We start from the raw sequence: 15,695 nt of genomic DNA, 5'->3' as shown, positions 1-15,695 counted from the left end.
TTGGGGAGATCTGGTGGTCTGAGGGGTCACAGTTGGAAGGGATTCAAACCACAGGTAGCTTTCATTAAAAAAACAAACAAAAAGCAAACAATAAAAAAAGTGTTGCCTTTAATTAGAGTTCTCACGTTTGCCTGTAATGCTTAGTCCCCTCAAGACACCGCTGTTCCCCTCGCTTTATGATCTGCCTGTCTGGCAGCCATTTTCCATTTGAGAAAAACTGGCTCCTCTTAACCTGAGCTGCTAATATGAAGCAGCTGTGTACCTAAGTACAGCAAAGCTGCTTTCACCAAATCTCCAAAACTGCACTTATGTTGACTTTTATGAAGTAGTATTGTTGACGAGCTCTTTTCTATAAGTAAATGTGACTTTATCCGCTATTATAACTTACTGCGCACTGTGAAATCAGATGGTGATCAAAATAAGTTGAACCTATGCCCAAAACACAAACAGTTATCTTTTACCCAATCAGTGAAAACACCAAACATTTGTGTGTGTATGGTGTGTTCACTGACAACACTCTTTGGTGTGGAATACTGTTACTGACTGAAGCCTGAAAGTAGCTATTTTCAATAGTTGCAGGTTGTTGTAGGATGTGTGAAAGCGCAGGAAAATTGAACAAGCTACAGTAAATTTGGTCAGTTTTATCCTTTTTAGCTTTCAAGAACTGTTTGATGGGACACTTTGGATTTCAAAAAGTTTAGTAGTTGAATAAATTTCAGATTAATACATTTTAATTTTAGTACACAGAGTGCAATTTTTTGTAATATTAACTACACTAACCGAGTAAATTGCGAACAGAGAATGCTAAAGACAAGTTAAAATGTCAGCCCTGTAATTAATCTGTCTTTGAAAATAATAAAGCCGATTTTGAAATTATTATTCGCAATCCTACTCTTATATTGCAGTTCTAACAATGCACTTCTTAACGAAAAACCAGAATCAGGTTATTGACATGCCAAAGCTTTACAAAAACTACAGAACATAAATTGGCCAGAAAATTCTGATGAATGCATCTCTATTACTCCCTAATATTGATTGAATTGCCCTTTACATCAGGGTGAATGAACACATTTAATCCTTTCACAGCTATAGAGCAGCCACATTCACCTCCAGAAGCCTCAGAGGCCGGGTACTTCTCAGACTTTTAACTCTACAAGTGATGTTTTTCAGCTAGTTAAGGCAAAAGCTCCTTAGCTTCCAAACAAGCCATTACACCATCTGGTGAGCCTAACACTTTTATCATCTGCCTCAGTGCAGCAGGTTGGTTGGTTTGGTCTGGATCAGGACAGATTTCGGTTGCGTTCTTTGCTAACAGCTTTGCCGATTACTCTGAACTATGGTACCCGATTGTGGTGACATCGAGGCTGACCTTGGAGTCACCTCCCCCGCTGCCGCACTCTCCCTTGTCGTACCACCATTTGTTTTTCAATTTGTCCAAGAGGCCTTGCTCATTCAGTTTTAAAACTGCCAGGTTAACAGCATTTCTTGAAACGATAAAACATAACTTGTAAGAAAATGCACAGGTCCGTGAGAAATCTAATGCAAAGTGATAATGATAATAAGTCATATTAGGAAGCAATGGTAGAGAAACTACCAGTGTCAAAGAAGGGGCTTACGCACAGACTACTGTTAATCAGAATGGTCTAGGAAAAGGACAAATTGTTTAAGAATTTAAAGAGTATGGAGAGATAAAAAAGTCAGATACAGTGTTAAATCTTGGAAAACGGTGGCATGAAGGATTACGTAGTTTAGAACTGAAGTGTGCGGGATGGGGACACTTGTCATTGAGAAGAAAAAGTAACAACAACAAACATCATGCAATTAACATTCGTCACAAGTGACAGCGCAGCTTTTAAAGGCTAAATTGAAAAACCATCGAACTGTTAAATTAAAAGTGACAACACAACAGTCAGGTAGGACAGCACACGGGACAGAAGGAGAGATCGAAGGAGAGAAAAAAGACAGCAGTAAGAAAGACATAAATCTGAAATGATTGTCAACGTTTACCTTTTCATCTGGATTAGATTGGATTTTTTCTAACAAAAAACAGCAATTCTATGCAGAAAAAAACATCAAATAACCTTTGAATCCAAGTACAGTTAAAGGCATTTCTACAGACATTACCTCTGCTTCCATACAAAACAAGAAGAGAAGAGAATGACAACAGGGGGACATCAGGGTAGGTGGAATACTATAACAACATGGGGGATATTGTTACAATATTCCACCCACCTTAATGCTGAGCCTTTGGGCGTCGCCACACCGTAGCCTTTGGAGTCGAGGTTCCCTCCCACTTTCATGGTGTCGCACGGCTTCCGCTGCTCGATGTACTCGTTCATCGTGGACTCAAGGAGAAAGGCAAACTTGCCCTTTGACTTTCGCACTCGGGCGACGCCGTCTGGCGTGGTCTTAACAAACACATTGGGCTCTGCGGATTTCATGTAAGACCACATCTTCTCGTACACCGCTATTTTGGATCGCTGTGCGGAGGAGAAAAGGAGAAAGACTTCAGAAGCCTCAACAACTCGCATCTTCGGGATGGATTTTGCTGGATTTTTGTGCTTAGTGATCACTTGGTTTAAAGAGGCGCTGCGAAGTAGTCATAGACATCTAGGAAAGCTTGTGCGATATCTTTGAATACTTCCAGAAAATACGACCATGATGAACGGTTAGATGATCGTGAGGTACAAAAATGTGCAAAACCCATCAAACGCACCGAAAATATTTAACATCCCAAAGTCCCTGCATGTATATGAGCATCACACATCAACATCCTTCCCCTGAAAAGTATTACCTGGTTCTAAAAATACTATAATAAATAATTCAACAGGCAGTAAACAGCAAGTAATGATCTTTTTTATTTAAAAACATGCACAATTTCAGCATAATATCCTTGATGGATATTCAGCCTCCGTGAGTGAAATAAGGTTTTGTCTATAGTTCATCTTCAACTTGTAGAGCTTATTACACTCGCACAGCAACATGGTTAATGAAATATGTTGAGTGTGACTCAGAGGCGTCGCAGGCTGGGGAAGCTGGGGAAGTGAACAACAAAGCGCCCGTGACAAAGTGACAGAGACGAGTGCTTCTCCAGCGCCGCAGGTCAGGCTTAGTGAGACTGTGAAATCGGGGAGAGTTGGACGCTATCTATAATAAGCATCAATTAAAATATTCAGTGCTGCTGGACTGACTTTGGCACAGCCATGTCACACATCTTGTTGTGATCGTCGTCCACGCAGAGATGAGCTGTGGTTCAAAAACTATCCCATGCAGACACAAAGTAAAGAAGTTGTTTGAATGCAGCAAAATAAAATGAAAATTAACTAGAAATATGCTTTTGTGGATGCGTTCTTTACTAGTTTCAGAGCAGTAGAATTATTTATTTTATTATAATTATTAACACTTAAAAATAAATTGTTGAATGAAACAGAAAACAATGATTTTTTATTTTTATTTTTTTATTATTCATTTAGTTTTACAACATGAATCTGCACCGGATCAACTCCATTGATCAGAATTTACTGAACTTGTTTGCCTTCAGTAGGTTGATTTAACTGTTTTTTAAAAAAAAGTTTTCTAATTAACACAACCATTTTGTCTCATTTGACAAGATTTCTTGCGGTTGTTGAATTGTTTCTAACATACAAACAATATTATGTCACATATAAACCAACATGCCATTTTTTGTTATTATTTCCCCTACTGTAATGTTATGGTTTTATGATTTGTAAGTTTTCAATGTTTTTTTATTCTTTTCATCTTATACATCTTTTTAATAAAATTGTTACTTCAGCAGTGCTTACTTACTCACTCAGTGTGGTTGGACTGTCTAAACATGGTAAGGATTTATGCAGACTGGTGACAATAAAAGTAGCACAAGATCGTTTTGAGCCTAGATGGTATTAACTGAATGAGGATCAGTGCTGTTATTCTAGCCAATATTAGTAGGCAAAATGTAAATTAAAAAAAGTAAATAAATACAGTCACATCACAGACTATACTGGTAAGTGATTTTGTCCCTTCTGTGTACTACACTGAATCTGTACGTAGTCCACTACTGAATACTCTAGGTGGCTACTTGATGCTATGCGAACAAGGTATGACATTAACGTGAATCAACCACACTGAAATAGAAATGTATAGATTTGCTTTTATAACTCAGAGGTTCAAATCTGTAACACTCGGTCCAGAAAGCTTTGACACAACGACTGTCTTCATCCCAGGTTGCTGTGGCGTCAGCTGTCAATAGCATACATCATGGCTTGCTGTTTGCTGAAACCCATGCATCTTGAACTCTTGCTCTGACTGGTATTTATTATATTCTTCTTCATCTGAGTTGGATTCACCCGGGGTAAAATCTAACAGGCGAGATGAAAAGGCTTCTGAAGCTACACTGGAATCTGTCAAAAGCTGCTTTTCTGTAGTATTTACTAATGCCAGCTGATAAACTGCAAACCTCACAGCTGTCAATTGTAGACGTCTAAAGCCAATTCTTACTGCCTCGAGTGACGTCAAAGATCTGAATCAAACAAAGTGTAATTCTTTTTAAGTTGGCCATCTTAAGACGATTATGTTTTTATTATTTATTTGTGTGTAATTTACTTAAAGTTAACTTTTCTCCCCGGCCATATTTTTCCTACTGTGAGTGTTACTCACGTTTTCATGCATCTGAAGGAATCATTTACCATTTTTCCTTCAGCCACAAGCCATTTTTTTAAGAGTTAGTCAATTCATTATAATTATTTAAATTATATTTTGAATATCCTCTAAAACAATGAAATATTGATTATATAGTCCTATTAAGTAATGATTAAATTATAGTAATGACTTGATCCATGAACTGAGAAATTGGTTTATGGACCAATGCTTTGGTTTATCTGATTATCAGCCTTCTGACTGGATTGTACAATTAGCTACAGGGGAAAAATAAAATCAAGAATAAGCTACTTGCAGCCTATTCTTGTTACAGAATAAGCATATTTTAGAATATGCTTTATTATATTAGTTTAAGAACTTGGTAATATTATTCTCCTTTTCCTAGAAATGTTATAAAATAGGCAAAACTCAATGCTTTTTTTTTTAAAAAAAAACAACAACAAAAAAACATGACAGCAGATCATCAACTGCATTGCTCTTCCTGTGCAAATATGCTGATTACTATAGAGGGATCTGTGCCTTGAATTAGTAGGAGTCTGCCTAATGGTAGCGTATCCATCTCTAATGCATTCCCATTATTAAACAAAAGCATTAACCTTGACCGAATGAAAGTGCTTTTCTGGCTTTATGTAATCATATAGTTTGTTTGGAGACATCTGTCGCTGCACATCGGGCCATGGGTGAGGCTAAGATGAGGCAGCGACACTACACAAATATAAAAATCTGTTTGATGAATGTTCCCCCGTTGAAATGAACAAAACCCGGTGCTTGGGTTATATCAGTTTAATACCAACAAAACAAACAAGGGGAGCGGCACTCAGTGAGAGCTGATATTTTTATTTTATTTTTTTTCTGCTCAACAGTTATAATTTAGAGTGTGACAGCATGAAAATAAGAATCGTATGGAGGGCATTTCCCAGAAGACATGAGGCTCATCCTCTCAGCGGTGGGAAAGCTCCTTGTGCATCGGGGAAAGAATAGATCTCAACCTTGATCAATGACGACAGAATGTGCTGCGGTGCCTTATGAAGTCAATTTATCAATATCAGAGAGGTTTTGCAAAGTACGACTGAAACCCAAATAGGCCGATTCACTGGAACTAAAAATCCCAGCTGAGATGCTTCCAGCAGAGAAACGGGAAGAGAAAACGAGATTCGAGGAGAGAGCTCAGCAGGGAAAGAGAACTATTTGATTATTGACTGCTGGCACATTAATGTGCACACAGACAGCCTCGCAAACACATTCACATTTAGAGCTGACTAATACGAACAAACATCACTCATCTCTTTTTAAACGTTATCATTCATGTTCTTTGGTGGGCATGAGAAATTCAATTAGGGAGCAATTACCAAAGTCCATAAGCAATTAAGAGACGATTTAAGGAGCTATTAAATGCTGTTGGAAACAGGGTTTTATATGCGCAGCCATTCTATACATCATACAATGATCTTGTTAATGTATGGTCTGCGTCATAATTCTGTACGCCACTTAAAATGTAATTTTATATTTAAAAAAAAAAAAGAAAAAAAGACATGATTCCAAGCTGTGCTACTTGCATGAGCATTATTCTCCTCTTCTCTGTGTCTCTAAAAGTCATTCTGAAGCAATCACTGTGTTGCTGGCTTTGCAACACAGTACCTAAATAGCCAGTCCTCCTACCTCAGCGACACGGTTACATCATCTGTGTAGGTGTTCAACCAGCAAATCAAACAGAAACAATGAGCTTCCTGCCGTCTTGCGATGTAATGTTTTCAAAGCCTCTGACCTGAGACGAGAAAACAGACATCACTTGCCTCTGGAAAAGGCAGACTTGTGGTGGAAGCAGTGATCCTTATTAGCTTTGTTTTTACAAATATCTGATACTGTAAACTCTCTAAGATTGGATAAGTGCTAAACATGAGATATAATAAATACGTGGGCCACACTCCTGAATGCAAATGAAGTCTAGATACAGTATTACAGAGGCTTGTTAAAGGGATAGTTCAGGATTTTTTAAAGTAAGGTTATGGTAACATTAGAAATAGAAATGTTATTATTTTATCATTTTTTATATGGAATAAAGGTTCTAGTTTTTAGCCACTGCTCAGAACTGCATAAGGAGTTGAGTATTGTCCTCCTGTACTTTAAAAGGTTACTCTGCAGACATATATTTAAGGTCTTTATAGAAAGTGCTTACACGTCTGAATGAAGTCCTTTGAATTATCTCGACTTTTCTGACAGAAAAGGACAGAAAGACAGGAAAGAGGACTGCTGCTGCAGTTCTGTATTTTAAAGGATCATTGTCAAATTCAGCAGAGACAGATGCATTTCTTTTTCTTTTAGAATCTCCAATCATGTCATTAAACCGTCTCTAAAGAGACAAGTGATTAAACTCCAAAGTCAAATAAATTGACCTCTCCGTTTTAAATAACCACTTAATCTATATCGATTTTGAGTTATGCAGCATTTCCAGTCCTCTGCCCACTGGCCTCCGAACTGCAGCCTGTTTTTTATTCTCCCTCTGGCACTGCAGGACCACTTTCATTACAGCTTCCCCCACGTATGCTCCACTGCTTGTGCATTTAAAGGCCATCGCCGAGCACCTCTGCTACATTTCATTCAACTCAACTTCCCTTCCATTTTGTTCATCGACATCGCCGCTTCCCTTCAATATCCTGTACACCAGGACTACCTGTATCTCAAGTAGGAAGAGATGAAAGTTGAGGCTCTGAGGGTGTATTTTGTCACTGAAGTGCCACATGCTTCGCCCTGAATACCAATTACTCGTCTTTGATGCTCGGTGCTGGACTCCAATAGCTCCTCTACGGAGCCCGCTGCTGCTCATCTTAACTTCGGCAAATCCTCGGAGGACTGTACTTTTCCTCAGAGGTTATGCCTATCTTGCAGCACGCCCGTTTGTTGGGTTTCTATTTCATGCAAACAGCCTCTGATCTCTGTGAGAACCTCCCCTTTACTTAACGCTATTCTAAAACACAAAGTGACAAGAGTTCTGGGAGTTGTGCTGTATATGATGCCAGGGCAAATAAGGGTTTGCTTATACAAAATAGCCTTGCTGTCTCTTCGCCATGCAACCCTGCTCTAACGCAGGTCTGCTAAGCATAAAGAGCTGCTTATTAAACATTGTATCAGACCATCCTGAGACAACAGTGTGTACTACAATAGCTGAGACGTGAAATTGATTTTCAGGCTTTGCAGAACGTATTGGTGCCTGCACCCTCGCTGTTGTGTCCCCTAATCTCCAGCACACCTGCAGATCACTAAGATGCATGATAGTTTGTCATTGAAGCTTTGGTTAATAGGCAATCTGTTGAGGGGAGCTGCAAACAAAGCCCCCCTTATTTCCCATCCAGTTATAATTCTTTCATCTTTTGTTACTAAATGAGGTGCATAAAGGGACACTGGAATTGCATTTGATCATCTAACCCATGTCTTTACAGGTAATTAAACAACCAAGTCAACTCGTTTTTATCGTCACAGGTTGTCTGATCCAGTCTTCACAGTATTGTGCATTTCAGAAATGCAGTGAGCCATTTGGATGGAGTTTATTGACTCTCCCAGTAAGAATGTGTAAAAACCCTTAAAATAAATTGACCTTTTGTTGCAGGAACACAATGTTAGGTGAAAAACATTTGAGAAATTCAAATTATGATTCATGCTGTACGACTTTAGTGTACAGGAAGTTTATCATAGTGTTTAGGATTAGTCATGCGTTATTTTCTGTTTCCCTGCGGTGTAATTATGAGGGGACACAGAGGTCAATTTTTTTCAGCCACATTAATCTGCAACCATAAACAGTCAAGAACAGAGTAATGGACAAGCAAACAAGTTGTCTGACAGACATGCCTGAATAATAAAAAAAAATCCTTCTTACGATCACATATGAAAATATGTTAAGTTTGCTAAACTCTTGGTACTTTAGCTGGAGCCCACAGCACTTTACCCTGTATTCAGTCATTCACACACAATGGTTACACTGAAGTTACATGGAAGGAATAGTTCACTATTATAAGCTGCAATAATGGTCACAATGACTCCACAACAATTTTTAGATGACAACTACATCTCAGGAATGCCAGAAAAAATATTATTCCACAAATGTCAATGTTTGGAGTCTGCAGCTGTAGGCTTTACTCTCATGAGGCTGAAATAGAGCTTTAGATACCAAACACTCCAAGTCAGTTTGGCAAAATACAAAGAATATGTACATGGGAAAAGCACCTCATGCCCACTGTTGACTATAGTGGAGGATTTGTGATGCTGGGGTCTGTGTTATGATCTGAAGTCTTAGATTACATAGCCTGAGTGCATGAGATCATGAACTACTTAAAATGCAAAGAGACTGTAAATAAATTCTTGACTGACTGCTCAAAATCTGACAACACGTCATTGGGTTTTTTTTACCTTGCTTTTTCCAAGACAAACTTTAAATCATGTGGTCAGATCAACATTAATATGATTGTCATTTCACATGTAACTGTGAAACGATAATGTCTTAAATTATTGGGGTGATCTGAACAGATGAGTGCATAAAACGGCACTGGGAAAAGGCGTATCAATGAAAGCTCTCTCTCTACGCAGGGAAATTACTTCTCTACTGGCAAAACGGGGCTGCACAAAGCTTCAACCACAGGGATGCCAATAATTGTGTCACAGATATATATATATATATACACTTTTCCCATTTGTACCTGATAAGGAGGGTAAATATAGAATCAATGGCGTGCCTCCCCATTGATTTCAAATCGCTGAAAACACTAATTGACAAACTTAAATCAATTTATGCATTGCAGTGCAGCTGTAGCGCTCAAGTAAAGTGACCATCTCAAGGTAAAACAACAGACAGGCTAACGACTGGGGAGAGAAATGCTTCCAGGGAAGCATGGTAGTCTGGAGGAAAGGAGCCAAGAGCTATTAGATAGCCACTGCCAAATGCCTAGAGTTATGGAGGCTTCCACTGGGCACATCAATGGGCTCCCAGGCCAGCTGTCCTACTGGGTGGGGATCATTGGAATTTGGACTTTCTGGAATATCTGCAACAACACCCGGAGTTTGTAAAAACATCAAAAACATTCCCAGATGATGGCACTGACTGCAAGGAGTGTTACGGTTCTAGTCAGGTAGAAAATACTTTTACAAATAGTCAATTTGACTGGAGCTAAAAAGTGCTTTCAACTTCAACCAGGAAGAAGAGAAGAAAAACGTGACCAAAATCTTGTTGAACTCATGCAATATTCATACCTCCATGTCGTTTTTTTTTTTTTTTTTGTGCCACTGAAAGCAAATTCTTTAGATCATATAAGTTGTTTTACGTGTCAAGAGAGCTTTGGAAAATAAACCAGGTGAAAGCATAAACAATTGGAGGCCAGTGGTGTCAGACGTGACGACGTGTGTCTGATTTGAAAAAGTGGGCTTGATTTAAAATTTCCAGCTGGCTGATGGCGTATGGGTCTAATTAGCACCGAATGTATTTTCTGAAGAAACAGATCTGAAACAGAACCTGAACTTCTATTAATCTGAGTTTTTTTCCTTGTCAGCCTTCTGCAGCTTTAATTAAAAAGTCCCCTGGAATAGAACTTCACACATGTCATTTCCTATTTGAAGATTTGGGGATGTATAACTAGGCCACTCGTTAGACAGAATACAGAAGAATGGGACTCCCCAGCCACATCTCGCCTTGCTGTGTGACACAGCATCCCTTTCAGGGAGTTTCCATCCTCAATTGCTGCTACTGTGCGCCGTTCAGGCTTACACCTCTGCAGGATTTTTTGATAAAAAGCAAATCAGTGACAAGTTTTGTCAGATATTCTGTGAAGAATAAATTTACTGTCTGTCCTAATATGTTTTCTTAAATACAAAGCGTTATCTGCACTGAATTCAATCTTTTATGCCTTGCTCATGAGGGGTTACAGACTTTAATCCAAAGAATTTTAAATATAAAGCCCTGCAGATCCTCATTCTTCATTGACTGAAAGAACATGGATTTATTTGTGGATTTTATGGTCGTGATTCAAAATTTGACTCAGACTTTCTCTAAAAACAATGTGCAGCTGGTAAACATATGTAATATTTCTCTCCTGGTGATGAGTAATGAGGGAGCACAAGATAAAAGGCTGTCATAATGCCTTTTTGTCACCACAGTTAGAGCAACGTTTCATGAATTTGTTTTCAGGAATGCTATTGTGAACACGCCATGAGCAAACACGTCCAAGCAAAAGATTGATCGTCCAGACAACACGTAGCTCTGCTTAGCTCTTGCACAGTGAGCATGTAATTAGTTCTAAGAGACTCAAATACTCACACCTCAGATTGTAAGTAATTTATAACTTAATTGCTGAGCTAGTCTCTCACGCCGGCAGACATATTGCTGATTCCTTCTGAAATGTCTTTTCGACTGCTCTGCTTGACCTGCGGGGGCTCTTCCTCATCACACCTAATTTGCCAACCACGGCTACCTTGCTAATTATAACTCATGGACTGACCCTTCAGAGTTTGAGTCTTATGTGGGTGCTTTGATTAGCCTCCTGTTTTTATCACCTCTGAGCCCTCAGTGTTGTTATCATGCTTTCTGCTGACAGCCTCGGAAGGCCTCAAGGTTGCGCAGTGCAGCGCATGCTGCATAAATTTGACATTCCTGTCCAATGAGTTCAAGAATTGATACTTCGTCAACATGACTTATTTGGGTGAGTTTTTCACAGGTGAAGGGTTCTTCTCTGAAAGCACACAAAGGAAGATCTGCGAAGAGTTGTCAATCAAGGACATAGAGAAGGTTTATGATTTAATATTTAGGGCTCTACATGATTTACCACTTCCAGCTGATAGAAAATGCAGCATCGAGTCAGCTGGTGCATTGCGTAAAACCTGTTTTCTTACTCCACTCACCCTGAAAAACTCTTTTGTGGAGCCTGAGTCCAGAGTGCCGTACGCAATCTCTGTCTGCTTTGCTAGATCCTCTGCACTCTCTATAGGTGACACCATTCTCTCCACTGTCAAGAAGGCAGCCAGGTTGGCAGTGTAGGAGGAGATGATGATGAGGGTGAAGAACCACCAAACGCCACCAACGATGCGCCCTGAAAGAGACCTGACAGAGGGACGGTGTATGACGGGGGAAACGAAAAATGCAATTAGAGCGACATGTGGTGCCTGTCGAGCTGCTAACATCTACCAGTTGTGTTCAGTGTATAGATGATTGGATCAGTCATTAGAATTTCCTGGTAACTCGTAAAACTCAGATGAAAACGCATTAGGGAGTTAGAAAAGCACACTTCCACAGAAAATAGTAAAACATCTTTGAATGTTTTTGGCTCTCAAGTATGTGCCAAAGATTACTCCAGAGCTTCAAGTAGCAAAGTGTGAGACAGTGTGCAATTAGGAAAAACATGCAGAATTTTGAATTTTTGTCAGAAGTTCTATATATATATATATATATATATATATATATATATATATATATATATATATTACCATTAGCATAAATGTCAGTTACACTCATAGTCGATAGACTTGAATATTAATGAAAAATCCATGTATTTCAGAAATTCAGTGCACCATTACACACAGATGTTTTGAAGCTTTTTTTCTTAGTTATGATGATTCCTGGCTTACCGCTAATAAAAACACAAGATGTGTAAAAATTTAAAACAAGAACTGGAAGGACTAATTTTTGAAACTTTTTCATATCAACATGGGGCTAAACTTAAACATGCACTTAAATACATGCATATACCCTCACTAATATTAAGTGAGGCTGTCTTAGGTTGGAGAGAAGCTACTTGGATGTAGCCAACCATAAATCCCAAGTTCTCAAAACTCAAGCTGGGTTTGAAAAAACAAAAGGTGAGGTGGATTGAGTTTATATGGAGCATCTCACATAAAATACATCAGACGTCCCCCATTATAGAGGGTAAAACATGTCAATGGTGCGGAGCACCTTTTTAGTGTTCTCTTTTTTTTCAGGTGACACCACTTATAAAGGAACTACCCTTGGCTAAAGTCCAGTGATCTCTTTCGTTTTGGCACACTTCACAATGAATCGTCCAGCGTCTGTATTGACACGGTGCCTAGCTATGCTTTCCAGTTTGATTACACTTTAAATCCCACAGACAGCTGCAAACACTACATTGCACTGGCGGGGAAGACTAATACTTGCATATTGTAAGATGGCCAATTCAGAGCAGTTACTACCTCGGTGTGCAGAACAAAAAAAATGGTAGTGTCAGGTTGACCGCACTCCAAACAAACGGAGAAAGCAAACACTTTACCGAAAGAGGTGAAGAAGGTTTGGAGGAGTTGAAGAGAATTTCCCAAATGTAGGAACATTTTACCATTTGTCATGGAGGTGTCAAGCAGAGGGACTGTTTCCCTGTGAGTGGCACTAGTGTTTCAAATAAAGTGAATGGAATAATAATAAAGGAGGACCATCTCTAAATAATTAAATCTCCCAATTAATTAAAGGCTAGATGATAGAAACTTTGATACTGGTGTGGGCGGTTCAAAAAACATTTAGTTTATTTTTTTCTTCTGCCAGCAACAAATGTTGCTCGTACAACATTTGTGCTATGCATGCAAACCTCTGACCACAATCCAGATAAAATTACACTTTTATTTGCACTCTATTCCTTAACTAGGCGTCTACTGAAGTTCACCCACCTTGGCGAGATGTCGCAGCCCTGCTGCATGAAGGCGCCCAGTGAGAACCACAGAGAGTTGAAGATGCCAAAGTCATTGGGAGGATCGGGGGCAGTCTGGGGGTCTTTGGTCTCATCCTGTTCCTCAAGGTTCCACTCATACGGGCTGAACCGACTGACCAGGAACAGTACCACGCTCACACCAATGTAGGCAAACACTATACACATCCAGATCTCATAGGCCAGTGGGTCCAGGAAGGAGAAAACGCCAGGCTTGGATTTTTGTGGCTTCTTTATCATAATGGAGATGCCCAAGCTCATAAAGGGCTTGGAAAAGTCTATCACCTCCTCTCGAACCAGAGTAATGGTGAGAGGCGCAACGGCTATATCTGCCCTCTGGAAATAGGGACATGCACAGGGAACATGTTAGGGAAATAGGTCATTGTATGTGTGAACGACTGCAGCTGTTTAAAATCTTAGTTTACATATGACTTTTAAGAAAAAAAATCCAGTTTTAACGAGAGCTGTAAAAAAAGAGAAAAGGTGAATCACATAGGAAAGCAAAAAAAACGTTGCTGGAAATGTAGGCAAGGTCTAAGATGAGAAGCAAAAACTTACACAGAAATATTGTTCTATTTAGAGGTAGAAAAGAGAAAAAGCTCAGAGAGAGGCACCTTGGAAAAGATCCATTGAGACAGACGGGTATTTGAGCAATGTTTGACTAAATGAGGCAGAAAGTGGAAGAAAAATTTCAGATATATAGAAACAAAACACCAAATTAATTTTTTGCATGTAAGTAGGACAGAAAGAAATTGTGCAAGTGTTTAATTAGACATTTTTATCGGCAGAACACAAAAACATTGCTGCACATAGACATCTGAAAACACTGGCAGTGTCTTACACTTGGTTTCCCAAACATAGCTTATTCTGGCGCTGTATTTTTTTTTCTCCAAGCTGTTTCTCTTTATCTCCTTCTCCCTTTGCTCTGCTACTTCAATCACATTATGCTATCAAAACAAATCCAATGAAGGTGGTGCTGCCCATTTTTTCAGAAATCACAACAGCTTTCTCTGTAAAAGCAGAAGAAAATAATTAATCATGTCAGACAATGTTAGTGCATACTGTGTGTGTGTGTGATTAATTAAATAATGCTCTTCTTCAAAGAAGCAAGTGTGGGAAAAGACAATAGCATCCATTGTTACATTGTGCTGCGTTTGCCTTTTCATGTCAAAAAATGAGAAAACATCGAATTGAAGGAGCACAAGGCGGAGAGTGTTTGCTTTTTATGAGGTCGGAGCAAGGAGCGACACAAATAGAGCCAATAAACACGACTGTTTTCGTTACCCTGTCAACGCAACACTGAGAACGTGGGCTATAACCGTTTAATTCCTGTGCTGTGTTCAATCAACGGCCAGGCAAACAAAACAATAAAGAGGAGCCTTGGGCCTAACCTTTTAAAGACAACTAAAATCAAATTCATTTACTGGTCAAAAGGTCAGAATGTACAAAACTATTAGACCCAGCCCACCTGCCGTAAAGGCGCAGGGCTGGAAAGACTTGACTGCAATGTGTTTGGAATCAGTTTCCCAGCACTTTCATCTGCAGGGAGTGGACTTTTCCTATTTGAAAGATAATTTGGCACATGAAACTGCAATCTCTCCAGCTGATAGTAAGGATATTGAACAAGCGAGGAGGTCTGACTCTCATGCATTTTGTATTTGGCCCCTGCTCAACTATTGAGGCCTCAAAGAAAGGTGACTGGTAGGGGTGGGGATAATTTGGGAAATTCTCAAGGTGTTGCAAGTGCCCATGCTGACTCTCGTCAGATGTATAACACACCGTGACCCCCGTCCTTAATGCAAAAGGTTGTGAAGCGCAGCACCATATGGATCTGGTTGCTTCAAACCGCAAACCATCATTTAGCTGTTGATTCTAAAGCAGATTACTCAGCTGTGAATCTGGCATAATTCATCAAACACGTGAAACATTGAACATAATTACACAGTCACTTCAAAGACATACAATCTTTCATTCATCAAAGTGATTACAGTGTGTTTGCCATATGGACTCATTGTTTTCATGTACCTACCTCTGTTTCGACTGAGGGAGAGAGAGGGAGAGAGACAGTTTCTAAACTAAGCAAGAAGGATTAATTGCAATGAACAGCACTGAGAAATGATTTCATTTTCTCCGTCTCAAGATGATCACCAACTCCCCAATGCTTCAGGCTGCATTTGACAAATTCACTCACAGCTGAGCTTCAAGGGACATCAGGGGACTTTGAACTGGGGCAAGAGCTGATGAGTTCACTGCGGGTTTGGTGATCACCTTAAGACAGAAAAATGAGATCTCCTCTCATGTTGAAGTTCCTTGCAAACTGTCATGTAATCAGCAGAATCGAGACTCCCAGTACTC

At 39.4% G+C, this 15,695-nt stretch overlaps 1 protein-coding gene across 6 annotated transcripts in view; it reads right to left on the bottom strand.

The window, feature by feature from the left end:
* gria3b (glutamate receptor, ionotropic, AMPA 3b) overlaps positions 1-15,695 on the bottom strand; it is a 99,847-nt gene that overhangs the window by 7,257 nt on the left and 76,895 nt on the right. For 3 of the 6 annotated variants that reach the window (XR_006371611.1, XM_044126664.1, XM_044126663.1), the window contains exons 11-14: positions 13,303-13,676; positions 11,536-11,734; positions 2,233-2,480; positions 1,370-1,484 (exon numbers count right to left, since the gene is read on the bottom strand). Coding sequence is in view for 4 of the 6 variants with exons in the window: in XM_044126664.1 (XP_043982599.1) it covers positions 1,370-1,484; positions 2,233-2,480; positions 11,536-11,734; positions 13,303-13,676 (936 nt within the window). In the remaining 2 variants the exon portion in view is untranslated. Of the gene's footprint in view, positions 1,485-2,232; positions 2,481-11,535; positions 11,735-13,302; positions 15,609-15,695 lie in introns of those variants that run through there. The other 3 variants (XR_006371610.1, XM_044126662.1, XM_044126665.1) reach the window with 3 other exon arrangements.

Source organism: Gambusia affinis, linkage group LG09 (assembly GCF_019740435.1).
Source record: "Gambusia affinis linkage group LG09, SWU_Gaff_1.0, whole genome shotgun sequence".
Taxonomy (NCBI): domain Eukaryota; kingdom Metazoa; phylum Chordata; class Actinopteri; order Cyprinodontiformes; family Poeciliidae; genus Gambusia; species Gambusia affinis.
Note: the sequence above shows the minus strand (reverse complement) of the source record. Positions and strands in the feature narration are given on the sequence as shown.